The sequence below is a fragment of the Excalfactoria chinensis genome, chromosome 4 (assembly GCF_039878825.1).
Source record: "Excalfactoria chinensis isolate bCotChi1 chromosome 4, bCotChi1.hap2, whole genome shotgun sequence".
NCBI lineage: Eukaryota > Metazoa > Chordata > Aves > Galliformes > Phasianidae > Excalfactoria > Excalfactoria chinensis.
The window spans coordinates 23,724,180-23,751,803 of record NC_092828.1 but is presented as its reverse complement, the minus strand read 5'-3'; the positions used below and the strand labels follow the sequence as shown (position 1 = coordinate 23,751,803).

Sequence of the window (27,624 nt, the reverse complement as noted above, 5' to 3'; positions counted from 1 at the left end):
AAAAGAACTTTTTTGTTTCTTGTGTAACGTTAATTTGACTAAAGAGGGTTGCCTGGGTGATAAAATATTTTAACATTGTCAATTCTGAAATCAGAGTTAACATTGGATTCTTCTTGTATCTAGGTTAGACTTCTGAGATCACAATTTCAAAGAGAATTTTTTTGTTGTAAGTGCCAACAGAGAATCTGTGCTATGGAGAGAACACTAATTGATTTGAGAGAGAGAGAGCCTATGACAGGAACCCTAGTAGTCTGTTGTGTTAAGTTGGTCTGAAAGCTAATACTAACCTTTAATTCTTTGAACGGTGTTTGTATTTTCAGTAGTATCCTTTCTTTAAGCTTGTGAATTTGTATTCAGAAAGATAATAAACAGAATGTGGCACCTTGGGTAATTAAATAGTGCACCCAAAATGATTACTGATTCAAAAATTCATCTTCCTCTCAATAATGCAGTGTGATAGATGAGCAATGAGTTTGTGTGCATACAGGTATCAGAGAAAGAGGGAAAACAAAAAAAGATTGTTCACAATAGTTATTTTGTCTAATTTTATCTTCTACTTCAGCATCCTATCCTGTCAGGTGCAAACCAGACACTAATCCTTCAAGGTATGCAGATGTATATCTTAAAAAGAAAGGTACTTTTTAATGCAGAGAACAAGAAAATAAATCCAGATGTGTGAAATGGTCGGAGCATGGAATGTAATAAATTAATCTGCTAAGACAGTGAGTGAGATGTAGTAACGGAGTTAGAATGGAGGGCAAAGGGCATCACTGTGCATGTACTGTCAAAACAAAAAAATGAAAGGTTCGGGAACAAAGCAAAAGGAGAGGCACTGAAGTGATCATATTTATGTTTAGCTTTATCTAAATGTTGCTTCTGCAAGAGAATGCTGTGAGGAGACCTTTAGCTTTTCAAGCTTTTCTGTATGATACTGTGAAATATGCTGTTTAATTGAGATCTTGATAATTAGCCTGAAATGCTAGAAGTAGAAGATGGAAGACGTGTACTTAGCATTTTCTGAGACATAGGCTTCTTTAACTCTTTGCTTCTAAACCACCGTTTGCAAAAGAAAACTTTTATTGATGTAATAGACAGCAAATTTCAGAATGTCTTTTACTGTTGTGTGTTCAATTTTATTTTAGAGCAAACTTATTTTTGCAGAAGGCATTTATGTATATGTGTGGGCCGTAATGATTAAAACTTTGTTGCCCCAAGATATCCCATGGGCAGGTGGTACCTGGTTCACCCAGAGTGGGATGGGAAGGATGAGGCTGAGTTTCTGGGCATTAAGAGTCCTATTTCATAGGGAATTTTTCAGAAAATTTTTCTCTTAAAATGCTTGAAGTCTGTTTGGTTGGTACGTGGTGAGGAATAGTCGTATGTGGTCACATTATTCTCTCTGGCATAGGATCATAGATTATCTTGAGCTGGAAGGGCCCATAGGGATCATTGAGTCCAACTCACGTAGAGCAAGACAAGCTGCAGTGCACTTTATTTCATCCTGGCCACGTACAGCTTTTGGCAATGCCTGAACTTTCTTGTGTAATCGTTAACTTCTGTGAATTTCCAGGTGCTTCATGGACTCCTGCTGTCTGTATTTTCAGTTAGTTTCATTTGTAAGTAGAAGCTCTTTTCACTACAGAAATCTCCAGAGCTGTGATCCTTCAAAGACAGTAATGATTTGTTTCTCTCATCTTCACAGGAACTGATATTCAATGGCTAGAATCAGAGGAGACAAACAGCTGAAATGAATATGACTGCTATATTACAAGAGATATTGATTAAAAGGTCGCAGCAGAAGAAGAGGACTTCTCCCTTAAACTACAAAGAGAGGCTTTTTGTACTTACAGATTCTATGTTAACTTATTATGAAGGTCGAGCAGAGGTAGGAGATACAGATTCATGCAATGGACTGCCTTTGTTTGTCCTTTTGTCTGCTTCTAGCTTTTTTTTTCCTATGAGATACTATACTGTCAGGGATGGATGGGCTGGGTGGCAATGAACATAAACCACTGTTTCTCATTTCTCTTATGAATAGTGTGTTTACTGAAGTGCAGATTATGTATCTGGTAGTGTAAACTAGTTCCTAATTGGGGCGGTAGTACATAGCCAGGATGCCAATTAGAAGATAAAAGAGCTGGTTGTTAAGAGCTGTTTCCCTTTCTCTGTCATCTTTGATGGTTTTATTTCTGGATCTTTCAGGTGGAAAGGTCTTGGCATAATTTTACTGCTGGCATTTGTCCCTCTCTGTTAATAATTATTTCCTAACTGGTTATAGCATCATTCTGAATCTGGCCTATTGTGCTAGAAAGGCTTCTAGTAAGAAATACACATTTTCCCTACTAATGGGGCATCCTTTAGTGTTTCAGTTGGTTCTCAAGTAGGATTTCTTACAGGGTACACTTTTGCTAAAGAGTTTGTCGTAACTTTGCTATTGCTCTTCTTTGGCTCTTATCCACATGTGATTTTCTTTTATGTAAATTCTGGAAGATTTTTCAAATAGACTTTCTTACACTGCTAGGGAAAAAGCCTCGATTGTTCTTTCTCCTCCAATTTGGACTAGTTGGCCCAAACAGGAACAGGAAAGTTGTTCAATGGATAAAATGTAATGGGGATAACTCTGCAACCTCTTGTGTTAGATGTCTTACCTCTAGTGAAGAAGGCTGGTTGAACATGGTTCTCTGCTAGATCCAGGGCTCATCGTAGAACTGAGCTTGCTTACTGGAGTACCACAGCAGATTCGTGTAGCTGCCTGTCACATCTTACCCAAATGTGCCACAGAAATTGTTTTTTGTTGTCTCTTCACTCTGCCATTTTTCTGCACGTAGCTTGGATACAGTTAAGGATTAAAAACAAGAAACAGATTTTTTTTTTTCTTTTGTGTGTGTGTATTTTTCATTGACTGCTGCATTAAAATATGCATTTACTTTAGAATACAACCAATCTTCCTTTCCCTTTGAATCAAAGAAAAAGTAGGAGGAGGCTAAGAAGCCCTCTGGAACTTGTCTTGCATGCTTTTTGTATGTGTGTATGTATCAGCTTACATTCAGTCCAAGCAGAACTGTAACTAACAGGTTTTGCAGGTCTAGCTGTTATCCTTCAAGAAATCGCCACTTCCAGCTTCATACTCCCTTTGCCCTGCAGGTCAATAGCCTCCAAGGTGGATCTGTCTGAGGAGAGGCTTAAACTGCTGGTTAGCTTGAAGTGAGATGGAGTAGGACATCGTGCCCTCAGCTGTGAGGACAGTAGCTTCTTGAAATGTTTCAGCTTGAGGTCAGGACTGTTGGTGTGAAACTACACCTACACAACCCAGCTGTGGAAGGAGACAGATGAATTTCCTCCCTGTCCTCACCTTGCAGCACCCTCACCCTTCTTGAGTTAGTCCTCTGGCACTTCTTGGGCTCTGCAGTGCTCTAAAGGCATTGTTTGTCAGCAGAAGGATGCTTGATGTGTTTTTATTTTTGCCAGGTGAGCATCCTTCTGGGTTAGGAAGCTGCATTAGCAGCATGTGGTATCTGATGTGCCAGGTGGTAGAGGAGCACAGATTGCTCCAGCTGTTGGCATCAACAAGTTGTCAGACTGGCTCAGCCATAGCATACAGCTTTACAACCCATGCCTGCAACCCGTTTTCATTTTCACTGTGCCTCCCACATTAGATTCTTTTAAACATTAATCAGTGTTCTGTTTTACAGAGTGCTGTCTGAAAATAATGAGCTCCGATCGTAGATGAGCACATGATATTTTGTGCCAGCTGTACTTGGGCTGTTTGAGATCTTACTGTGTGACTAAAATCTCTGTCATGCAGCAGTAGTTATTCCTTTGTGTCACTGAGCAACTGAAATGGAAAAAGTTTGAGGGTTTTATTCGTCTATTTTAAGCCAATGTTGGTACTTGTAAGTCTGTATTAACAGTAAAACAGCTGTATGTTCTGGCTAATGCAGTTTATGTGAAATGAAAAAAGTCATTGGAATGAAAGTTGTGGTTCCTCTGAATAGTTGGATGTTTATTGCTGAAATGAGATGTGATTTACTGCTTGAATATAAAGATACGGTAGATAAAAGATATGTACAGACTAGTCCCACTTCAGGGCTGACAGCGGACTTACCCTACCAGTCTGACCTGCTGGTCCTTTTCAGAAGTTCAGACTGTTAAGATAAGTGCGGAAACATGAGGCCAAGAGAATCTCAGAGCATCATTTTGGTCACGTCGCTGCAGTGGGAGCAATCGGTCCAGGCTGGCTAAGCTCTGCTCCTCCAGGCAAGGATATGATTCCCAGTGTGGTCACTGATAGATTTTTCTGGGTTTTGACTTCTGGCAGAAGAGAGTTCAGGAAGAATCCAGGGTTTATGTTCTTGTGAACAATCATACTGCTTTTATCTTACTATTTATTATTATTATGTTTAATTAATTTATTTTATAAGATTCAGTACTGTTAACCAGGTAAATCAGTACTCAAAGTGTGGGCAGGCTGGGACTGTAAACGGGGGAAAAAGAAGAAGAGGCTTTTTATATCAGGTGGTGGAAGCAGAACATTTGTAACAATGAAAAGCAGTCAACCACAGAAAAACGTTGTTCATGTAAATACTTCTGGGAGATCTCACTGACCCCATTCTTTGCATCCAGTGGTAGGAGTTTGCTTGCTCTTTGACAACAGACTGTACAATATATAAGTACTGTTCTCTATTTTATTCTTTGTTATGTATTGCAAAATGCTCTATGTCTACTTGGAGCATGAAGCAATTATCTCACAAGCATGATTGCTAGCAACAGGGTAACTTGTTTTAGAACTAGTTCAGAACCTGTTTAAAACTTAATTTTTCATGTGCTTTGAAGCAGCTCAGACTCTGTCATTATGCACAGTGGTGCAGTGTATCTATATTGAATCTGGAGCTGCACTACAGTCGTTAACAGGAGAAATGGAGCTTCTGTGTTTAGACGTACTGTTGGAACATGGGCCATAGGGGCAGTGTGTGGGTTATCAAATCAATAGAGCATAGCTACAGAATCAGCAAAGAGTATTTGCTTTAAGGCTGTTTAAAAAGATGGACGTTGAAAAGCTTGAGAATAAATATACATGAAGAATGGATTTACCTGAAGTGTCACAGAGATGAATTTTTAATACATTGCCAGTATTGTCTTCAAGCTAGAGGTTGTTCCTGGTTTTGGCTTTTAGGCCAAAATGTTGAAGTGAAAATATTGGGGAAACCTTTTATTGCAGTATAAAATTGTGCTAATGTGTAATGGCAAGGGTAGAAAAGGCAGAGTTACTGTTGTCTGTTTAATGAAGTCTGCAAGGGTTAATCAGCAGCCATTGGAGAAAGCATTTTCTGCCTTTTTCCCTTAATGTTGCAAAAATGGTTAATGAGATCTGAATGAGATTGATTCCGTTTGTGGTGAAGTAAAAAATTAATCACAGTAAGAAATAATTGAAATGGCCTCCAAGCAGAGAGTACTGATCATGACCCTGTAAAAATAGGGAGCTGTACTTCTGAGCACAACAAAACTGCTTATCCTACAGTCAGTAAGGCTTAAGATATGTACAGTGTTCTCATATATGCACTGTATACTTATCAAACTAGCTTTAGACAGATTTTTTCAGATAGAGGTAGTGACATCTATGAGGAAGTGCATGGATCTAAGCACAGTTGACCACTTTCTGTCGAATGTGGCCTCCTTTCTTATGTGTTCAACTGCTCTGGTGCTTGTTTTCAGTAATGTGGTGCGTTCATTTTCCCCACTGGCTGTCTGGAAAATCAAGACTTGGTGCTAATCTTGGAGCTTACGTTATCATAAAAGTAGGAAATATTGCTGTAAGTATCAGTTGCACAGTTTTACTTCAAAAGAATATCCACTTTACAGCTCCACTTGTAGCCCTGGTGTGCACAGTGCAAGGACAGGTCAGACATTCTCGTTCATGGAGTGAGCATTAGCTGATGCCAGAACAGCGTATTTTGTTCCTCTTGGGCTAGCCAGCAGGGCAGACCACACAGGAAGAGCAATTCAAGCTGCTCTATGCCCCCAAATGGTTCACAAGTCCAGCAGCTTATACTGTTTCTACTTGTGTGGCAATAAGCTGTACTACTGTGAGTTCTTTCTCAGCACATGGTCAGAAGATGCATCTGAGCTGGAAGATATTATGGAAGTCCAGTTGCTCTGAACGGAGTGGGCTTATTTCTGTGTTGCAGGACAGTCATGATAACAGTGGTATGTACTATGCACAACTTTTAGTTAGGTCATGATGAAGCAGCTCGCTTGAACTAAAAGCGCCACTGCATCTGAGATTTGCAGAATAGATAGCATTTTAGTTAAAGGAAATTCTCTGAGGTGAGGACAAGATGATAACGGAGGTGTTGAAGAACAACTTGTCACTAGAGCAGTTGGAAGAGTCTGGTTTGTGCAAGAGAGCTGTCCTGCCAGCTTGCTGATTTGAAAAATTTCCTATTAGTGTTGCACATGGGTGCAGTGCTGACACAGAGCTGACACAGATCCAGCTGTAGCTTCATCAGGTGGTAACAATGTGCTGACTGCTAGTATCTTTGTACCTGTGGGAGCTGTGGAGTGCTTCCATTTGCTGTGGTGTTTTTTTTCCCCCCTCTCAGGCTCCCCTGCAGTGGTACTCTTTAGCTTGGCAGTGTGCCACTTGCTTCCTCCCACACACAATCTCTCATTAACCTTTCCAGCCCACGTCAACTTGCACTGACCTTCAGTGAAACTTATGAGCATGACCTTAGGAATGCAGAATTTCTTTAAACCTTCACGTATTCGGTGTTTGCTCACATTTGCTGTTTGCATTGCAGTTTGCAGTAATAAGAGATTCATATCAACTTCTGCATTTTTCAAAAGCGGTAGGGCAAATTCTGACCTGTGTGATTATCTTGTGCACGTGTGAGTGAATGGGGTCTGTGGCACTGCAGGGAGGATGATAAGGAGCTGAGATAGGGCTGTTAGCTGGCGGCTGCACAGACCTTTGTATGGAGGGCGTTGGAATAGAGATGACACTTTCCTATATGTTGGCATGTAGAAACCATTTGTTTCCAGAGAAGGCAAATAAAAGCTTCAGTGGGTAAGAATTAAGAGTTTTGCTTTGAACGACAGTGCTCTGAAGTCAAGTAGGAGATGGCTTTCTGATGATCTGACCTTGGGAGATGCAGGGTGCTCTCATCTTCACCAGCAATATTTTTGCCATCAGGATCAGTCCAGGGTGAAAACAGTCTTGCATAAACAGCACAACTGTTGCAATGAACAAAAATCAAACAGGACTGAAATGATAAATGCAGAGAGAAGAAAATGTTAAATGTTCTTGAGGGTTCCTAATTTTGACAGTCTCCTCTTAGGGAAAAATGTTTCTTCTGCATGAGTTTAATTTGGTTCTTGTAATTTGAATAGAGAAGAGACAGAAGCTACTGACATGACTGTGGTGATATTTTAAGGAAGGAAAAAATAACCCACCCTAAAGCTGTAGGTTTCAGGGTAAAATTGTGTGGCTGCATTGCAACACTAATTTTGTGCAAATACTTCCTTTGGAACATAACCACAACACTGAGTTCCAAAAGCCTCTGCTCATTACTTTTGTTACTGTTTTTAAATAGTAAACTCACGTGTATCCATTCTGCTTTTGCTTATTCATCTTTGCAAAATCTGTGTTTAAATACAAAGAATGTGAATAGCCACCCTTTCTAATTTATTTGTATAACACTTCTGTGCTGACTACCGCCACCGCTTTTAGAAATTAGTGCTGTTTGTTAGATAGTTAATTTTAACTTCTTTTTGCACTTAATTAGACAGAAATCCAGGCAGCAAATTAACATGTGACTTAGCAAGTGTGTAAGTGACTGATCAATGGATACTCTTGAGGTTATAGTTTGACAAGAAAGCTTTCAGATACTTTTGCTGATACAGCAATACCTGTGTTGTTCCTGTAGATCTCTATGCTTCAGTAGAGTAGCATGTTTGTGAGATAGTCACCTCTGATCAGCCATCAGCTTTATTTTAGGAAATGAGGTAGGGCAAGAAGCAGGAACTAATTGTTCAAAATACAGCTGCAAATAAAGCTGGTTGGCATTTTGAGCTATAGAGGTGAACAGAATTCTATGTTCTGGAGCAGAGGTTCAGAAACCCTGTGTGAGGAGCAGCAAGAAGACAGCAGGAAAGTACCTAAGAGAATCTAAGAAGGAAAATGTCACAGAGAGGGTCTGGATAGCTTGAGGACTTTAACTCTCCTCCTTCCTTGGATCAAGTTGCCCAGGTCTACTGTTCAGACAGCTCTAGCGTGGCTGAAGGAAAGGTATCACTCTCTGGAGGGACAGAGCAAAGACTATGTGATCTAAGGGGAGAAAATAAGGCAGAAATGCTACAGCTGGGTTGGCCAGACTTAGAGCTCTGTGAGGATGTCACAGGAAACAAGGAAGAGAAGGCTTGTCTGAAAGAACCTTGAAACTAAGTGCTGTTTATTCAGACAACTGGAAAGACTGTATGTAATTTATGGCCTGATACGGATGGAGGAACAAAAGGTAGACAGAAACAGAATCATTTGAGTTGGAAGGGACCTTTAAAGGCCAGCTAATCCCATTCCCCTGTGATGAACAGGGACCCCTACAGCTCAGTCAAATAGCTCAGAGCCCCGTCCATCTGATATTGGATGTGTCCAGAGATGAGGCATCTACCTCCTCTCTGGGCAATGTGTTCCAAGGCTTCAGCACCCTGACTGTCAACATTTGTTCTTGTATGTAATTGAAATTTCTCTTCTTTCAGTTTGAAACCATTTCCCTTGTCCTGTCACAACAAACCCTGCTAGAGAGTCTGTCCCCTTCTTTCTCATAGCCCTCCTCCCTTTAGAATAGAAAAACCTGATACTTGCTTTTCCTAGACTAATATATTTAAAAAAAAAGACTTAAAGGGAGGCAGTGTGTATTTTAACATATCTAATGCACTGAAAACATAAGGGAGAAAAAAAGTCTGGCCATCTAACAACTATCTACACTGTGACTATGTTTGTACACTTAATGAGATTACTTGGGTGAAGATGCCTCTCATGTGGGAACTGCAGCCATACCCAGTGCTTATTGCTAAACAGCACGGATATTTAAAATAAATATATAAATTACATGTATGCAAGCACCCTGCGTTTGGCTCTAGAGTATATTATACAGTGAAATAGGCTCAGATGGCTACTGGGATAACCAGGCTTTCCTGAAATTTCCCAGTGTTGCCAAGCAGCTCCATAAAAGGAGATGTAATAAAGGGAGAGACCTTTGGATACATTAGGGATCACAAGTTCCCTAGGTCACACAATGATGATCTCAGGATTTCCTGTGTGAGAATTAGGAAGGAAGAGAGAAATAGTGTGAAGAACAAGGGAAAGAGACAGACATTGTGAGTGAGGCAGAAAGTAGATATTTCTTGACAGCTGGACTCACTTCTGCATACTTTTGTTTGTTTGTTTGTTTCTTTATTTCCCAAGCAAAGTGTCCTTTGTACTGCTTAACCCCCATACCCACTGAAGATAAACAGCATAATGCCTTTGTATACAAAGAGGAAGAGCGCTGAAGAACCATTTTCTCTCACAGTGGGAACATGGGTTTCTTAAGAGCTACTATATTCGGCCAAGTTGTTTCGAGTGTGTAGAAGACTAATTATCTATGCTTCTTATCTCACAGATATTTGTTATCTTCCTCTATTCTAAAATTTTTTTTAATTTTTTTATTTTTTTTCGGTATAGGAATTTCAGAATCATATTTTTACCGCATCTGACTGTGTATTTCTGGTGTTAAAACTTCTTAATACTACTGTCTTTTATTAAAAGAAAATAGGATTATCATATCGTTTGTCATGGGAACATGATGTTGCCTGGTCATCCTCACCGTGTGCAAGGAGCTGGGCTTCTGAAACTGTAAATCAAGCTTTTGAAGCAAAGTGAAGAATGGATAGCATTTTGTATTTTTAAAAGCTTTATATAGTAGTGTCAGTAGAGTTGCTTCCCTTTTGTTATTTTGATCAAGCAGATACATTTTAAAAAACAACAAAAATGTACACCATGATCTTTTAGGGCTACTTTGAAATGTGTGCTTTTAACTATTTCTTATCATTATTGGTACACACTATGTGTACTTTTATCACTATTTTAACCATTTTTCCTTCAGTAAACATCCTCTTGGGGCATATACTCTGCTTTGGTAGGTCCCTTGGGTTCACTGATCATTTCATTTTCAGATCTTCTGTGAATGCTTCTGTCTAGAATGTACAGGTGAAATACTGCCACTTCTACAGTAAATCCAATCTTTTCCTACTGTATTGGCCATCTTCCTCCAAAAACAACTGCAAAAAATGGTCCTCTTCACATTCTAGTTTGGCATTGCATTATTATCTCTTATAATAATCTTGTCTCTGTCACTTGTTGGAAAGAGTGGCTGTTGGTGGCTATCTCCTGGCTGGCTTATGTCTGCTCCTCTACTTCTATAAGTAGGTCAAGGCTTGAGATTTCACTTAATCTGACATTTATTGACTGTTCGTGCCTTGGTCTAGAGTGTGCCATTAGGTGTTCATAATAAACACAGCACAGTGATGGTGTGCAAAAAGTCCCACTGTAAGTGGAAATTGCTAAAATGGGGAAGGGAGGGGAATACAAGTAATCAGTTTGGCATCTTTCTTGAGTCATTCCATCTTGCTCAGGTGCACAACTGTTTAATTGTGAGAAATGTTAAACTAAAACACAGCTGCAGACTGAACAATTGGAAGCTGCTGGCCATTAACAGCTGTTGCTCCTGATGCAATCTGGATCAGTACATTTGTGTTTAATTTCACATATGCAAGGGTTTTAATTTCTTTTTCTTTTAATATGCAAAAATATATACTTCCATGAGGCTTTATTTGCTGAACTGGATTTTAAGGAGGGCCAGATTTCTATTGGTTTAATGTAGTACCTTATGGTGATGCAAACAGCCTCCCTAAATTGTGAAAGCATACAGGGGGATCACTTAAGGAATATGAATATTAAAATGATGTGCTGTGTGTTTCAGGAGCTTTGCTTTATTTTAATTAATATATCATTCCAAATTGCTAGTTGATTTTTCTTGGTTTTCTGTTCTTTATCTTCCTAGCACACGTGTGCTACATTTGAGCACTCACTGGATGCTAAAACTGTCCTGAAAACCTGGGAGCTATGTAGGAGGAGAGGCTTAAAGCAATGCAGCCCTTTCCTCTAATGAAAGTCTGTGACTCCAGACAGGAGGAAAAAAAGAAAGAAAACATATGATCTCTTTCTGTCTCACCACTGCAGTTAACTGCTAGATGGGATCCACAAAATACATGATTAGTGTTACATGCTATCAGCAATGATTTGAATACTTTTAATGTCTCAGTAAAATGCCTAATGTCTAATTGTTGGTGCAGTTTGAAATAAACCTTCCTTTTTCTTTTTATTCCCTCCTGGTATTGCATAGTGGTTACAGCTTTATCTGAACTCAGTTCCTGCCATTCTTCCTGTTGCTGACCATGACAAGCCTGAATTTTTCATGCATGTTTCTCTGTTTTCTTCATAACAGACTTATGAGGTGGAGTATTAAATGTGTTTTAAATGCTGAGGAGTCTCCTCTGTGTTTTCTGGATGGTGCTATGAGGATGTTTTATTACGAGAGTGGCAGAATCACCATGTCTGTACAGGAAGCAGCTATCCTCTTTGCATTTTCAGTTGAATTTTATTGTGCCAAAATTCTGCTATTTGGGCTCAAATTCTCATCCTCGGGAGAGAGGAGGGGAGCTGAGTGGGAATTAGAGCATCTCCAATAATTCACTAATTATTTCCACATTGTCTGAACAGGGTTCATCCTTCATAAGCTGCACGTTGGACTGCACTTGCTGGATGTGCATCACAGTGCAGAAGTTTTGTTGTGCGTTTACATGGGACCAGACACGAGCTGTTGCCTTTTATTTTTTTGTATTTTAGTTTTGTTCCAGACTCTAGTGGGAACTTCCTCTCCCAAAACTGAGAGGTGGCCCTTAAGCTGTCCATGTATTCATCATCTTCATGCTCTGATTAAAAAAACAAAAGTATCATTCATTTCCCTTTGCTATGCAGTACACTGTGCTAAAAATTTGTGTTGTGCTGGCACACTCAACCTCTTCTGCTTCTCTTAAATGAAAATAGCATAAAATAAATTATTTCAGAAGATGCTTTAGAAATGTCTGTATGTGGGTGGACTTCACTGTTGTTACGTATTGCTTTTGCAAACAGACTGAAGCACGGTACAAGCTACCTCCAACTGTTGTTCCACTGAGAATTGTAGAGTCATAGAATCATTTGAGCTGGAAGGGACCTTTAAAAGTCACCTGGTCAAACTCCCCTGTAGAGACACCTACAGCTAGACCAAGTTGACCTTGCTTTGTCAAGGCTTCTGCCAGCTTTGGTTAAAGAAAGTTCTTTCAGCGCAGGCCTCAGTTTATCCCAAGGACTGGTTTCATCCTGTCTTCTCTTTTCTACAAGTCCAAGCTTGTTCTGCCCGTGCGTTGCAGTTTCTCTGGAAAGCTGGAGATACATGGGAGTAGCCATGAAACAGTGGGAGCACATTGGTGTCAGAGCGAGGGAGCAGATCAGATGGCGTTGGCGCCTCTTTCACTCACCACTTCTAGTCTTAAGATCAAGCAAGCCAAGCCTATGGTTACTAAAGATTGGAAAGTTTATATTGGAAGACATAGTGCTTTTTACTAAGCAATAGATCTTCAGCGAAGGTCTGTGCCCTCTCTCTCCTCTTTTCAGATGACTTCTGCAGTTAAAGCTACACTTCTATTATAAATGGGAAAGAAAGCACTAAAACTCTGCAGGGGGAGGAAAAAAAAGTTAGTTAAGTGAGGGCCTGTGGATGAATCAGTCTTCAGCTGTATTTTATATAATTTTATTCTTTATTTTTTTACTTTTCTCTTACAGAAAAAGTACAGAAAAGGATCTGTGGATATTTCAAGGATTAAATGTGTGGAAGTTGTACAAAATGATGGTATTATTCCCTGTCAAAATAAATATCCATTTCAGGTATGCTCCTTTGGCTTATATAAAACACAGTGCTCTTTTTGAGTAAGCCATTTGAAGTAACTTGCTTCAAATTACTGCCCTTCTGTCATTGAAACCATTCTCTGAGGCTCTTGGAAGCTCTGCCTCTGACAGTCAGTCTTTTTTCTTTCCCCATCACACTCTGCCTAGGTTTTGACTGGGAAGTTCCTTGTCCCCTAGAATGGCTTATGTTTCCTGTCTTCTTTTGCGTGCATACGGCTTATATCAAGTGCATGAATACTGTTAATTTATATAGGTATAAGAAAATCAAGATAAACTTCATTGTATTTTCTTTCATTGTGAACAAAATGGAAATGAATGCAGAAAACAGTGAATCAAGCAAAGCATGGGGCAGGCATCAAAAGGAATAATAGGATAATTACAGAGTTCTTTCTGCTCTACTGACAGCACCATGTATAAATAAACACTCCCCTGTTCCTTTAGTTTTATCCCAACTTCTTCATGTGACTGAGGGTGCTCATTTTGCCAAATGTAGCAGTTTTTTGCATGGTTCAGTATATTCCTTTTGCTGAGAAATGGAAGCACATTATTATCTGAACTTATTTATTGTGTTTTTTTGTCTGTTTTGTTGTTTCTTTTATTTCCCTTGCAGGTTGTATATGATGCTAATACACTTTATATTTTTGCACCAAGTGCACAAAGCCGGGATCAGTGGGTGAGGAATCTGAAAGAAGGTAATGAAAACTACTTGCACTTAATACTTGGCATATTTAGATAACTTTGCTAGAGCCGTGTGCTGGGCCTGACTAGGATGGCTTTAATCAGTATGTACTTCTCTTACTAAGCTCCTGCTATCAGCCCACAACTTTTCTCACTTTTCCTCTTTCTATTATTTTCCCCTGTCACACTGTGTGGGTGCTTTGCTGCTGGGTGGGAACCACAAGATAGAAAAATAAAATAGTGAAACTTTTTTTTTTTTTCTTTCTTTTGAATTGGGCCAGAATCTCATTTGTGTATGCAGCACTTGATAATGGCTATTGGGCATGTAGAATTGTAGAGTGGCTTAGGCTGGAGGGGACCTTAAAATCATCAAGTTCCAACCCCCTGCCATGGGCAGGGCTGCCTCCCACCAAATCAAACTGCCCAGGATCTCATCCAACCTGGCCTTGAGTGTTTCCATGGATGGGGCATTCACAGCTTCACTGGGCAGCCAGTGCCAGTATGTCCCAAACACCCAGACAGATTTCATTTATTTTGTGTAGTCACTGCAATCAGAATTTGAATCTATGCTTTACTTGCATCATGTGAAGCATCCAGAAAGTTTATATAGGCTAGTTAATGACATTACTCAAAGGTCTTGTTTGAATGTAGCCAGCCAGCATGATGGACCTGTTGATGGTCTTACACTGATATAAAATGGCAGAGGATATCTCTGCTGATGTATGATTCTGATTATTGCTGCTATAGTGAATAAAGAGGATTTTCTCAAGATCCTCTTGATGCTTTCTGCAGCCATCAATCATAGGGTGATTTCTGAAACTCAGAAGGCTTGTAGGACGTGTGTAAGGAGCTTGCTGAACCAACTACAGGCATTGTGCCATGGAAGAGCGGTGCATGTCAGCTAACTCTCTCTAGATTGCTATCTGTAGAGGAAATTCTGAGTCACTGGCAGTAACAAAGGGAAAAGAGGCAGCCAGAGCTGTAGGGCCCTCGCAGCCACCCAGCTGCATTGCAGGGGGCAGGTGGGTGCCCAGGCCTGTTGGGGTGAGCCCTTGCCCTTTGTCCTCTGGAGTGCACCAACCTGCTAGTGTAGCTGGTATAGGCAGGGAGTACAGCACTCTCTTCTGGAGTACAGAGGTGTATGGCCCTACAAATTGCACGTGCCATCAGCTCATGTCCTCCATGTAGACTTGTGAAAAGTTCCTCAAGAAAAGCAATGCTACAGTAAGGACAGGCAGTTAACATTATGCTTCATGTCAGGAGTCTTTTAAAAGTCAGGGGCAGTCATGCCTTTTTATTATTGTTCTTGGTTTGTTTGTTTGACATTTATTCTTTATTTGCTGTAGGAATAAAGAACAACAGCAATATAATGATAAAGTATCATCCTAAATTCTGGACAGAAGGAATTTATCAGTGCTGCAGGCAGACAGAAAAATTAGCACCTGGCTGTGAAAAATACAATCTCTTTGAAAATAGTAAGTACGTGTGTTCTTACGTGAAATGGTGTTGGCATATGATCGTGTCCTCACAGTTGAATGCTGTAAGTAGTGGGGAAATTTACAGAGCAGGGTGACTCGGTGACACTGTGCCTAGATTAAATCACAGTATTTTTCATCTCCAAGCACTTTGTGTAAAAAAAAAAAAAAAAAAAAAAAATTCATTAAAAAGTGAGTTGTCCTCCTAAAAAACCATTTGGAGACATCTGCAAGGAATCACTGAAGTTGCTGAATTTGTTTTTCACTTGCCTTGTTTTTCCCATCTAAATCCTGTTTGATCAAGTGTTTACCTCGGATTGAGGTTAAAACCTCATGGTGAAGAAGGTTCAGATGTAAATCTGTGCCAGTTCTTTGTTTGAATAAATGACTCCTGTGAGCCTGTGTAGAAGAGTAACGACCCTGCTGGAATCAGAAACTATGCCGATATGAAAATGGTACAAGAGGGCAACCAGGCTTAATGAATTTGCAGACACATGGCTCAGGTTGCTTAGCAGGTTGCTTACAAGTTTGCAGATGTCCAGATGCTGAATCTGGATGAAACGTTGCTTCTGAATGCATATGACTCTTCCAGCATGCAAATCACAGCCTGTGCTTGTTCAGCAGTGTGTGCTGTGGCATGTAAAAGTGTGAAAGCATGACCCTCAGCATAATATTGCTCTGCATAACAGTACAGTAATTATTTGTCTTTGAACTTGATTCAAGGAATCGTCCTTAGTAAGAAAAGTGTCACCAATGCTCACCTCCTGGTGAAATCGGGAGTGCCCAGGTGGTTCCCTTGATCACAGCTTTGAGAGGCAGTAGTTAGGAACAGTGGTTTCCATTCCATAGAAGGATTGCTTGTGGCTGCCCTTACACTACAAGACCTTTTCAATGGAAAAAAGAAGCACAGGAGAAAAAAATACTTTTAGACCAAAGAAGTAATTTAAAAACTTTTTATACAACTTAACACATTTCTATACAAAAAGTATCTATTGACAGGGCCTGCTATGGATATTGCTTACTCTCTGAGCTAGGCTTTTTTCATAGGATACTTAATGCTTTTCTGTGCTCTGTTTCTAGGTGTAGTAACGCTGCCTTTGCCAGTGCCAGAAAAAAGTATGGTAGGTATCTGCACTGCTGGCAGAGAGGGTCCAAAAATAAGCACTATGGGGGCTGCAATGGAGTGAACGTCCCACGCGTGTCTTAGCCTGACCCCTGCAGCTCCAGAGTGGGGCAGTCCAAACCAGCCCAGCCTTTTGCCACTGTAGTGCTCAGCTGGTTTGCAGGGGTGTAATATCAGAGGTAGGGTGGAGGGGAATGACAGAATGGAAGGGGATGATGATAATTCTGTGTCGTTTTCAGCGAAGGCCACCACCACCTGTTCCCCCAGCTGAGGAAAATGACAACGAAGAGGAGGAGGTGGTGGTTGCGATGTATGACTTCCAGCCCACAGAACGTCATGATTTAAGGTTAGATAAAGGTGAAGAATATACAGTAATTGAGAAGAATGACATTCACTGGTGGAAGGCGAGAGACAAACATGGGTAAACATGAGTTTCTTACTTTTCCTTATAGTGTTTTTCAGGCTATTTTTGTGTTGTAGTTTATATTGATTGTGTGTTAACAAATAGCTGAAATTTGCACCAATTCTTTATTCCCACATGGAATCCAATTAGAAAAGATGTAAACATTCTCAATAGATTGTGGAGACTGATGCAAAACTGTAAGCTTTTACAGTGATGTCTCCTGTCAGACTCTGTGGTTTCTGAGTTAAAGCATCAGCAGGCTGCAAAACCTGGTTTGACTGGTCTGGTACTCCTGGTTTTAGGCAATGACTCATTTGGGAGAATTGCAATTGATGTTTAGATCAACAGGCTCTGAGTTCCAAGCTTGGATGATTATCACCTTATTTAACAGTGGATCATTAAGGGTGATCTTTGAGAGAGTTGCAGTGAGATGCCTTAATGACCACAATGTCTTAACTTCAGTTCTTCTGTGTTTAAATCTTTTCATGTGATTTTAAAAGTGAAAGTAACCAAACTGCAATATTGATCAGGTCGATGTTGTGAGCAATTAGGGGTAATTGTGAGTTAACGGAAATAGCAGGGATGCTGTGGCAGTCTCCAGTGACCAACTGCAACCTCTGACCACCGAACCAGAGGGTCGCTTGTTTCCTTCCCTCTTCTCTTGGTATTGTTGCGTGTTTCTGTAGGCTGTGTAACTCTTTAGATGAAGGCTAATGTGGAAATGCTGATGTGGAAAATTCATTACTGAGTAATATGTAGTAGACTGGGTAGCTTGGTTGAAAAATTAATAATAAAAATAAATGAATGACTGCTGGTGACCTGTGGTAATTAACAGAATTTATGCTGTCTTCTGGGCATGTAATTTTATGTCCTTTTTTGTTAAGAGTGAATATATTTTTTTAGGCATGAAGGATATATCCCAAGTAACTACGTAACAGGAAAGAAGTCTAACAACCTTGATCAATATGAGTAAGTGAACATTTAAATTAAAATGTGAAATATCATAATACTTAAAGCATAGCTTTTACTTTACAATGCATTTATTTCTGTTTTGAAACCTTATATTGTTGTAGGTGTTGAAAGCAGTGCTATCTACTATAGCAGTGATCTGGGAGATTAAACTTAAATATTTTAAATATGTAGATATTCATTCCGATTCTCCTTGCTGTTTTTTGTTGTGGTTTATAAAGTAGACACAAGACAGCGATGGCCATCAGGCAAGTAGTTTCTAGAATATTAGCATTAAAAGCAAAAAACAAACAAGCAAAAACATATCAAAAATAAACCAAACCACAAAACCCTTGGAGTCTCCTGATAGAAAAAATATCCATTTTAAATGTGCAGAGTGTATTTTAGTATTAAAGTGATATACCTATCCAGGATGTGGCAGGAAGATAGAGGAGAAAACAGCGGAAATCATATAAAATGTAACATCAGATATTTTGCAAGGAAGCTCTCAAATTCAACAAAGTGTTTCACTTGGTGCATTTGAAGTCTTGCTGTACTCATGCAATATATCAGCTGTGAAAGTACAGAGAGATTTTTTATGTTTTATTTTTCTGATTTATTTATGAAGTAGATATTTAAGAGCACCAGAACAAAAAAATATTAGAATGGTAACTTTGCAATATTTGGTTTTAAGCCTTTTATGTAAATTGAGTGTCTGGGAGACCTTTTGGTTAGGTGCTGACGTTGTGTTGTAGGTGGTACAGCAGGAACCTGAACCGCAGCAAGGCAGAGCAGCTCCTTAGAAATGAGGTGAGTACAGCAGCCTTGTGTACAAACCACAGCATTTCCTTAAACCTATTTAAGCTAACATTTCATTTTGGCATGTGCAAATCACAGAACAAGTATGAAGGATATGAAGCTTAAAGTTATTTGTGGTATGTAACTGTCAATGTGCTTGCATTTTAGGACAAAGAAGGTGGTTTTGTGGTGAGAGATTCAAGTCAGCCTGGCTTGTATACAGTTTCCCTTTATACAAAATTTGGAGGGTAAGTTTCTGTGCCCACCCTGCATACTTTACCTGGTCTGAATTTGTGTGCGTGAGTGTACACTGAGACTCTTGGCCTGGAGGGGATGCCAGGAGAGAGCTCAGCAAAGAGGGGGAGGGCTGCTAGTTAGAAAACGTGGGTGACATAACATCAGCTTCTTGACTGTGTGCTTAAGCCTCATTGGGTTTAATCTAGTGTAGATCTGACCTGCCACTTTTGAGCTTTTTCCTTTGTGCCAGCCTATGTACTCACATGGGGAGCTGCGTTGAGGTGCAAGCCAAACTGAGAATTAATTCATGTGGTTAATCTTCAACAGATGACATTGTTTTACTTGTTGTTTTTCAGAGAAGGTTCATCAGGAATAAGACACTACCATATAAAAGAAACAGTGACATCACCAAAGCAATATTACCTTGCAGAAAAACACCTCTTTAACTCCATCCCAGAAATAATTGAGTATCACAAACATAATGCAGCAGGTAAACGGACTGAATTTATCCTGTCACTATGGGTTCTTTTGATAAGGAATCTGTGGTTTTTAACAAAGGCTGTTAGGATGCTATAGATTTTAGATATAGAAGACTGCATTAAACTGTGTTTCATATTATTTCAGTACACACAATCATTCGAAAGGTTGTGTGTGCATATTTTATATATATATACATATATGTATATGTACATATAAATGTATATGTAGCTTTACATAATTTGCGTTTATACCCGCACCCACTTCTATTCCTATTATTAGCTAATTGCAGTGGGTAGAGACCAGCAACAGGACTGAGCCTCTGGCTTTATGAGGACATGTGTTGCTTTCTTTTTATCAGTAATTTCTCTAATTCTGTATATGTTGCTCTTTTGCCATTCCTATTTGCTTGTTGTACAGTGTGTTATATCCTTTTTCCCAGCTGAGGCCCAAACACAGAACAAACCAAGGTAATTCAGTGTGCTCTGATTCACAGCATAACAGAAGAACAGCTTTTTTGGATCAGAACAAACCCCCACTCATTTTCTATTGTTTATAACACTGGCCTTTAGCCCAGAACAGAGAGGTAGGGATCAAACTTCTTCAAAGTACTCTCTAGGTGCTTACTTTACTAGTGGGTCACCACAACTTAGGAAATGATAAAAAGAAAGTAGAAAATGCATGTGGAGAACAGACATATTTTTTTTCAGGAAATAAGTGTGAAACCAGAGAGGTTTGTATGTGCAAAACAGAAAAGTAATGTTGTGAATATGCATTTTGAACAGCCTTCCTGATTTCGTTTATGAAATAGATGGTCTCTGCTCAGTCTTCACTGGTGCTAGCATAATTGTAAAGCACAAATACTTATATTTACGTCTATCTCTTAACGGTAAAGTGAATGCAGCAAGTTAGATTCTGTGAGTGCTCTTGTGTACTCATGTAGCCACTTTGAACAGTCAAAGCAATGTGGTAGCAGAGAATGTGATCAAAGCTGTATATGAATGAACTTATTGCTAGTCAGTGTTGGAGTCTGCAGTGAACAAATGGCTTACTTGCTACCTGGCACTATTTCAGAGGTAAACAGTCTCTCTTGAATTACCTTTGATCATCAGGTCTTGTTACCAGGCTGCGTTACCCGGTGACCCCAAAGAAGACAACAGCACCAACAACTGCAGGATTCAGCTACGGTAACCATGTAGATCAGTATAATACACCTTTTCTGATGGTTTCTTATGTATAAATGGCCACAATATTTTCTAAAAACGTTGAAAGCTTTGTACTATCATTGCCTGTTCTAACTAACTTAGGGGGTTTAAGTTGTACCTCTGACACCACTGCACAGAGAATTGCCATGGAACGGCCACCAGAGCCAGTAGCAAATATGGTGCCAAGAGGCACTATGTGGGGAAATGGAACCTGTTGCTTGTGCTCCGGAGAAGTCAGTATCTTCCTTCATGTTTTTGTGGACACCTTGCGCTCTGCATTATTAAAGGGCTGTGCCTTTGCCTGCTTTGTAAGTCTTCATACTTTGTACTCAGACTTGTTCCTTTGATCTTTGCAGAGGTGGATTTGTTAGTTTGATTTTTAACGTTTTGAGCAGTCTATTTTTAACCATGGCAGACCAATTGACTTGGTCAGCTTTCATGCATTGGCAAAGCTTTGTATGCCGGTAGCGTGTTGAATCAAGTCTGATAATGCCCATATTTATTTGATGGCTTCAGGAAATTTTGATTTTCAACTACTGTATTGGTCAACAGCTGGCTAAAAGTTGTGTCTAGATGGTATAAAATATATTTTCTTATTGATATGGATATACAGTATTTTAATGTTAATTCTAAAAAGTTTTCTCCCTAATTTTCTAGTAAGAGTTTCCCTTCTTTTCCCTACCAGCACGTATCCTAATATAATAGCAATTCTTGTTTGTTTTGATTTACAGAGAAATGGGAAATTAATCCATCAGAGCTGACTTTCATGAGAGAGCTGGGGAGTGGCCTGTTTGGAGTAGTGCGCCTTGGGAAATGGAGAGCGCAGTACAAAGTGGCCATCAAAGCAATTCGGGAAGGTGCGATGTATGAAGAGGACTTTATTGAAGAAGCCAAAGTAATGATGTGAGTTGATGCACAGTGCTTGGGACCTTTGCTTTTGGCCTCTGATGGCATATACTAGTTATGGAAAAATCACTTCATGCAGGTGTATTTTGGCAGTACTGGGAGGTGGGAAGCAATAACTACATGATGCCGATCTTTTCAGGAAACTAACACATCCTAAGTTAGTTCAGCTGTATGGTGTGTGCACACAACAGAGACCCATCTACATTGTGACAGAGTTCATGGAGCATGGCTGCCTTCTGAATTACCTAAGACAAAAACGTGGGGTTCTGAGTAAAGATGTCCTGCTCACGATGTGCCAAGATGTCTGCGAGGGAATGGAATACCTGGAGAGGAACAGCTTTATCCACAGAGACCTGGTAACATCCCATCATGCAATACACTTTCTTAAATTTTTTGTTTTTGACCTTATCTATCCATTTTTGAATCTGCATGTTTGTAAATATCCTTTTTTTTTTTTTTTTTTTTTTTTTTTTTTCTCACAGAAGGCTACAAGTAATTTGACTCTTTAGGCTCTAAGCAAATATCTAAAGCTGCAGTGTACCGAAAAAGATGTCACATTTATCTCTTGACTAAATAGAATAAATGTCTCTCAAATATTTGTAGAAAGTTGATAGCTATTTGTGCTGAAATTCTGTGTATCTCTATCGGTGCCATTTTTACCACTCCAAAATGCTTTGAGATCATAGTTTTTCCTGGTGACTATTTACAAAACGGTTTAGTTGTCAAAACAATGCTATCAGGAGCAAATACATGTGCAAATTTTCTTCTGGGCCGTAGTAAGAACATGCCGCTGTGCTTGCTGAATCCGTGAACGTACTAACTCCTGGGGGCAAATCAGACTGTTGCAATTTGTCTGAGAGACTGAATGTTTTATTTCCAATCTAATGATTCTCTTTGCAGGCTGCCAGGAACTGCTTGGTGAATGATTTGGGAGTGGTCAAAGTATCTGATTTTGGGATGACAAGGTATGGCTGGGTGTGCAAATGTAATTGTAGTGATATTGGAAAATTTACCTAGACCTTTTTTCTTTTCTGTAAGAGAATACTTACCAAACAAGGTTACAGGTAAAAATTATCTTTTTTTGACCTAAGGAACATCCATTTATTCATTTTTCCAGTGCCTCTAAAGATTGTTTGCTCTGTAGTGATGTGACTTGTTCCTTCTAAATTATGGAAATACAAAACTGTGTAGTTTATTCTTTGGAGAACTAAGCGTCTCTGGTTCTTATGTTGAGAACCATGGAATCGCAGGGATTGGCTCTAAGTAGACTCCATGGTCTGACTGGTCTTTTATTAGCATTTGTCTGTTTAAAAACCAAACAAAACCTCAAAAACAAACAAACAAAAAAGCAACACAACAGTGGTTGAACGATGACCTGCTTGACTTTTGCCACTTTACTGCGCTACTGCTTTTGTGTGTCCCTTGGTGTTTAAATTCAGACTGACCAGTGAGACGCAGACCAAGAAATGAAACATTTTGCATTGTTTTTCTCATAATATATGCATTTGACTTGCAAGTGGCCTAGACTTTTTGTAGCTAATAATCACAGGAAAAGGACTCCAAGGTAATAGAAAAAGAAACAGCATCTTGACTAAGACCCTACTGCATGTCTGATGCTCATTTTATCATGTGATACTAAGCCATGGCCTTTAGGTGGCAATACAAGCTGCAAACATTCAGTTCCAGATCTAAATTACCGCTTGGAGGCCAGCTGAAAGAAGTGATGTTTTCTTTTTAGGTATGTCCTTGATGATCAATACACAAGTTCCTCAGGGGCTAAATTTCCTGTGAAGTGGTGCCCACCAGAAGTTTTTAATTACAGTCGATTCAGCAGCAAGTCAGATGTCTGGTCATTCGGTAAGGTGTTTGTCACTGATACAAAGCACATTTTGTCAATAGCAGTTAACCTCTAGTTATCAGATAGTATCCACACATCTAAGAATGAGCTCAGAGAAATCATTTGCCACAGTTTTATGCTTGCATGAAGCTCCACAGATGTCGTTAAGTTTATGTACTGAAACACATGCTACTAGAATAAAACTGATTTGGTGATGACACGTGAACTCTTCTTCTGTAATATGGATCTCAAACTACTTTTGTTTTAGTAAGCCTCAGTCCAGAGCTCAAAATAAACATTTATTTTAAGGAATTATTTGCTTATTTTCTTAATGTCTGTATACATCTTTATTTATTTATTTATTTTAGGTGTTTTAATGTGGGAAGTGTTTACAGAAGGAAAAATGCCCTTTGAAAAAAGTTCCAACTATGATGTGGTAACTATGGTTAGCCAAGGACATCGCTTGTACCGCCCCAAACTGGCCTGCAAGCAGGTATATGAAGTCATGATGATGTGCTGGCAGGAGGTAGGCACGTTTTTATTTTTGCCTTTGAACTGGAAAAAAAAAGGTCAATCCAACAACAATAATTAATCTGTATTGCAGCATTCTTTCTGTAACCAAGGCATCAAGGCCTGAGATCCCAGAAGACTTATTTCTTAATGCATGGTACTTATACAAGGATAATAGCTGCTGGCTGCTAGGAGAGGAAAGAACAGGGAGTCTTTTCTATACAGGTGGTGTGAGAGGCATAAAGAGGAATTCAACGATAAGAAGGTGCACCTTTATCTACTGCAGTAGGGTGCAGTAGGTGAGATGTAGACCATAACTGAATGTTTATAGACGACATGAAACAACAAGAGAGTCAACTGAGTCAAGCAGAGAGGATTGTTGAGTAGAGATCAATGTGAGAATGGCTTTAGTTCAGTGACAAATATGTGCCTTAGGTGAGAAGAAGGGAGGGCAAATGTGGGGTAGAGCAGTCAAATATAGTTCTGATACAGTTGAGATGAACTGAACACATGCTTTACATGCAGAACGTGGGTGAGAAAATAAAAAGGTGTGTTTCCCTGTGATCTGATAGTTGACAGTCTTAGAGCTATGTGTCTCTTTCAGGTATTCATGTGTACAGCTGTAATGATAAAAGCCACTGAAGAATTTTCTGTGAAATAAATGAACTGTAAGATTAGTAATAAAATGAAATAATCACTAAGTCTTTATTGATAATAATTATTTCTGTGTACAAGCATTGCTAGCAAAACTGTATTAGTCGAAATAGTCCAGAATTGAGGACTTGTTTCCATGTTGCCTCACTTTGTTAGTTAGTTATCATGGAAACATAGTATTAAAGCAGGAACAGAATGAAAGGGTTAGTTGTGTTTAATTAATTACCTCCAATTTTCAGAGGGCAATCAGAGGAGCTGAGAAAGGAAAGAGCTAAATGATTGATTTCTAGTTTGTCTTTGTTGCATTGGCTGCTGAGGAAAGTCTGATCCTTCTCTTGTAAGAAAGATGACATGCTGTCTGGCATTTATCTTGATTGATGGAACAAGAAGTAGTTAATCATCAAACTGACTGGCAAATACCTAAAGCTTACAAAGCAGTTGGTCTGTGAAGTGAAAAACAGAAAATAATGAACATGTCTATGATCCCAAAAGGCTTTTCACAGGAGTCAAGGAAATTATAGGTCATGAAGTTTTGTTTGTATTTGGTAACCTGCTTGAAATGTCCATTAAAATGGACTAATAAATCACCTGGAAGATAACTAAGTTATTTGTTAACACTCCTTGAATATAGATGTGTTTTTAGAATTTACATGAACATCAATTAATTGATTAAAAATGTATTGATTTCACGGGGGGTTATTAACATTAAAATCTAAGCAAGCACTATGGGAGAGGAAGAATCTTTGTAAATGGGCCACAAATAATGGCAGTGTGCATTCAGTCTTTGTCAGTTCTTGCATGATTGATTTATTAATTAAGAAGTGTGTGAGGCTTCAAAAATCAGCAGGTAATACAAATTCATTTAGGTTGATAAGTGGAGGTATGATTGACATTTGCATTCAAAAGATGTTACGTTAACTCTGTCAGTAAGGTCAGTGAAGGGACTGTCTCAGTGTATTGTTGTGGTTAAACGAAGCAAAGAGGTTATTACAATACACAGAGAACTACAAGGACAAAAGAATAAATGAAGAATAATACTGCATATGTCTACAATACGGTCTCATTGCATTATGTGAAAAATAATATGGAATTAAAAGGTTCCAGAGAATGATGCTCAAAATGCGAAGGAGCGTGAACAAATTTCATAAAGAGAGACTGAAATGATATGCTGGGGCTGGGGTGGGGATGGGTATGGAGAGAGAAATGAATAAGTGCGGCACTATACAAAATAATGAATAGCAGGAAGGGTGTAGTCCAGCAGTGCATATTATAGTTTTTCAAAGCATGGAAGTACAAGTGATACATTATGAAATTGCGATGCATCCAAAACCTACATGAGGAAATGATTTTTTTTTTTTTTTCCCCCCACATCACATTTAATGAAGTGGTGCCACAGAATGATATCGAGGCCAAGAATTTACCCGAACCAACAAAGCTTTGTTATTTTCTCATTATAGCTGTACATACTTTTGTTTTTAGAAACCGGAGGGACGCCCAACGTTTGAAGACTTGCTCCATATAATAATTGACATTGCAGAGGGTGAAGATGCTTTCTGAGAAAAGGCAATATCAGCACAAGTACAGAGAAGAAACCACTTTTCAGAGATGTCTTCACCGTTTCTTTTCAAAGGCTCAGTCCTGGATGCTGCTAAACAGTGTTGGGAGCCCATAATGTTTGATTCACCTCAATACAAGGACAGTTTTACATGATTTTGTGAAATATGCATGATATCTTCAGCTATGATAACAGTTTCTGTATTTTCTCTGAAAATTCAGCTTGCATAGCCAGAAAATAGTGCTCTTTTTGGAGTATGAAAACAAAAATGACCCAAATCTGGGAGCTCATTTTGCATTTACTGATTTGGATTTGTGTACATATGGTCTATGTTTCTGAACTTCTCTTTATACAGGTAGCAGTAGTGATGTGCATGCTTAAAAATTGAACGTATCTATTTACTGACATTCAAATGTTTCTAGGAATTCTCCAGAAACACTATACTTCTCAGTTGATGGATGTTTTATGACATCCATGACAGGAACACAGATTTGCCTTTTTCAGTTGCGTGTAATAAGCTGTTACAGCACAGCCTTCAGTTTGGTGTAACACTCATAAGTGTTGCTTCAGGACTGAGCCGTGATGTGACCTGAGCCATTTTAGGCTGTTTGGTCAACCAAAGACCTTCCAATGTTAGTCATGACGTTACTCATGAAATATCAGTCCAAGATTCAGCTGGCTGTCAATATACCATAGTACCTTGTTTTAGATTAATTATAAAATAATTTATATGCTGTAGGTATTGTAAATATATACATTTTATGCATTTATTTATATAAACTGTTTTCCCCTTGACGTTTTCAAATGCAGGCTTGTCCTACCTGACTTACGTTCACAACTCTCAATACATGGCGTTGTAAATGAGAGAAAATGCGCTAAAATGTGGTAAAGGAGGACTTATTTTTGTCTGTCATCTGTGTGTACATTGATTTAATCTTTCTTTTAACAGACAACGTTGTACTAAATGTGTATATAAATAAATTGAACATTAACTATTATTTGGAATAACATGTAAAGAGTTGCCATTAATTTACTGTCAAGTCAGTGCGTCGTAAGTCAATCCCATTGTTCATGTAAATAAGGCATTGTGATTGTCCATGTATACACATACCTGCGTGTACACATGCTCTCTATTAAATGTATATATTTTTAATATGGATATATGTTTAATTGGATTTGTCTGTGTTCAGAGAATAAATGGTTGAACTCTTACTCTGAATTTCTAGTAAACGTTATGGATGTTTCTTTTTTCTACAAGAATTATGTGCTGATCTATATGATAAAGATTTCCCTAACTTTACAGGTATTTGGCAGATTTCCTCAGTGAAGACGTGCACTTTAGATGATGCTTGGAATGCTGTACTTCACCTGCCTCGTCATGCTGCCCAAGGATAATTTCTACATACCTTCCACTGGGTTTGATGCTTACATCAGCTGTCAGAAACTGTGAGGCCACCTCATTTTTTGATGAATGCATTTTTCAGTTGAATATAGCCTCAGGTGTTACTAATTTGGGGATGAATCAGAACCGCTTTTGAGGCAGCTCTCTTGGTGACCTTCTCATGCGATGAAAGGCAGGTTAAAATACCACATCATCGTTTCTTCTGTGTGAGCTCAGTCACTCCTTAATCAACTTCATGCTTTCTCCTCCTTTTTATTAAAAATTAACTTTTTTTTCCAAATGTCAGGATCAAAAATTTATCAGAATGGGACCAGATTCAGTGGCATAGGGCTGCTGGGTGTATTTACCACTTTCAGAAGTGGTTAGCCCTAGTG

At 39.1% G+C, this 27,624-nt stretch overlaps 1 protein-coding gene across 4 annotated transcripts in view; it reads left to right on the top strand.

Annotated features, from left to right (window-relative positions):
- Positions 1 to 27,065, top strand: part of TEC (tec protein tyrosine kinase) — a 41,252-nt gene extending 14,187 nt beyond the window's left edge. For 2 of the 4 annotated variants that reach the window (XM_072334803.1, XM_072334804.1), the window contains exons 3-19: positions 1,703 to 1,885; positions 12,920 to 13,021; positions 13,653 to 13,734; positions 15,067 to 15,195; positions 16,276 to 16,316; positions 16,558 to 16,739; positions 17,625 to 17,690; positions 18,425 to 18,479; positions 18,636 to 18,715; positions 19,061 to 19,194; positions 20,294 to 20,368; positions 21,118 to 21,289; positions 21,432 to 21,648; positions 22,193 to 22,257; positions 23,031 to 23,149; positions 23,498 to 23,655; positions 25,773 to 27,065. In XM_072334803.1, coding sequence (XP_072190904.1) covers positions 1,748 to 1,885; positions 12,920 to 13,021; positions 13,653 to 13,734; positions 15,067 to 15,195; positions 16,276 to 16,316; positions 16,558 to 16,739; positions 17,625 to 17,690; positions 18,425 to 18,479; positions 18,636 to 18,715; positions 19,061 to 19,194; positions 20,294 to 20,368; positions 21,118 to 21,289; positions 21,432 to 21,648; positions 22,193 to 22,257; positions 23,031 to 23,149; positions 23,498 to 23,655; positions 25,773 to 25,850 — 1,893 coding nt within the window. In that variant the 5' untranslated portion in view covers positions 1,703 to 1,747 and the 3' untranslated portion in view covers positions 25,851 to 27,065. Of the gene's footprint in view, positions 1 to 1,570; positions 1,617 to 1,702; positions 1,886 to 12,919; positions 13,022 to 13,652; positions 13,735 to 15,066; positions 15,196 to 16,275; positions 16,317 to 16,557; positions 16,740 to 17,624; positions 17,691 to 18,424; positions 18,480 to 18,635; positions 18,716 to 19,060; positions 19,195 to 20,293; positions 20,369 to 21,117; positions 21,290 to 21,431; positions 21,649 to 22,192; positions 22,258 to 23,030; positions 23,150 to 23,497; positions 23,656 to 25,772 lie in introns of all 4 variants that reach the window. The other 2 variants (XM_072334806.1, XM_072334807.1) reach the window with 2 other exon arrangements.
- Positions 27,066 to 27,624: the final 559 nt, after the last annotated feature.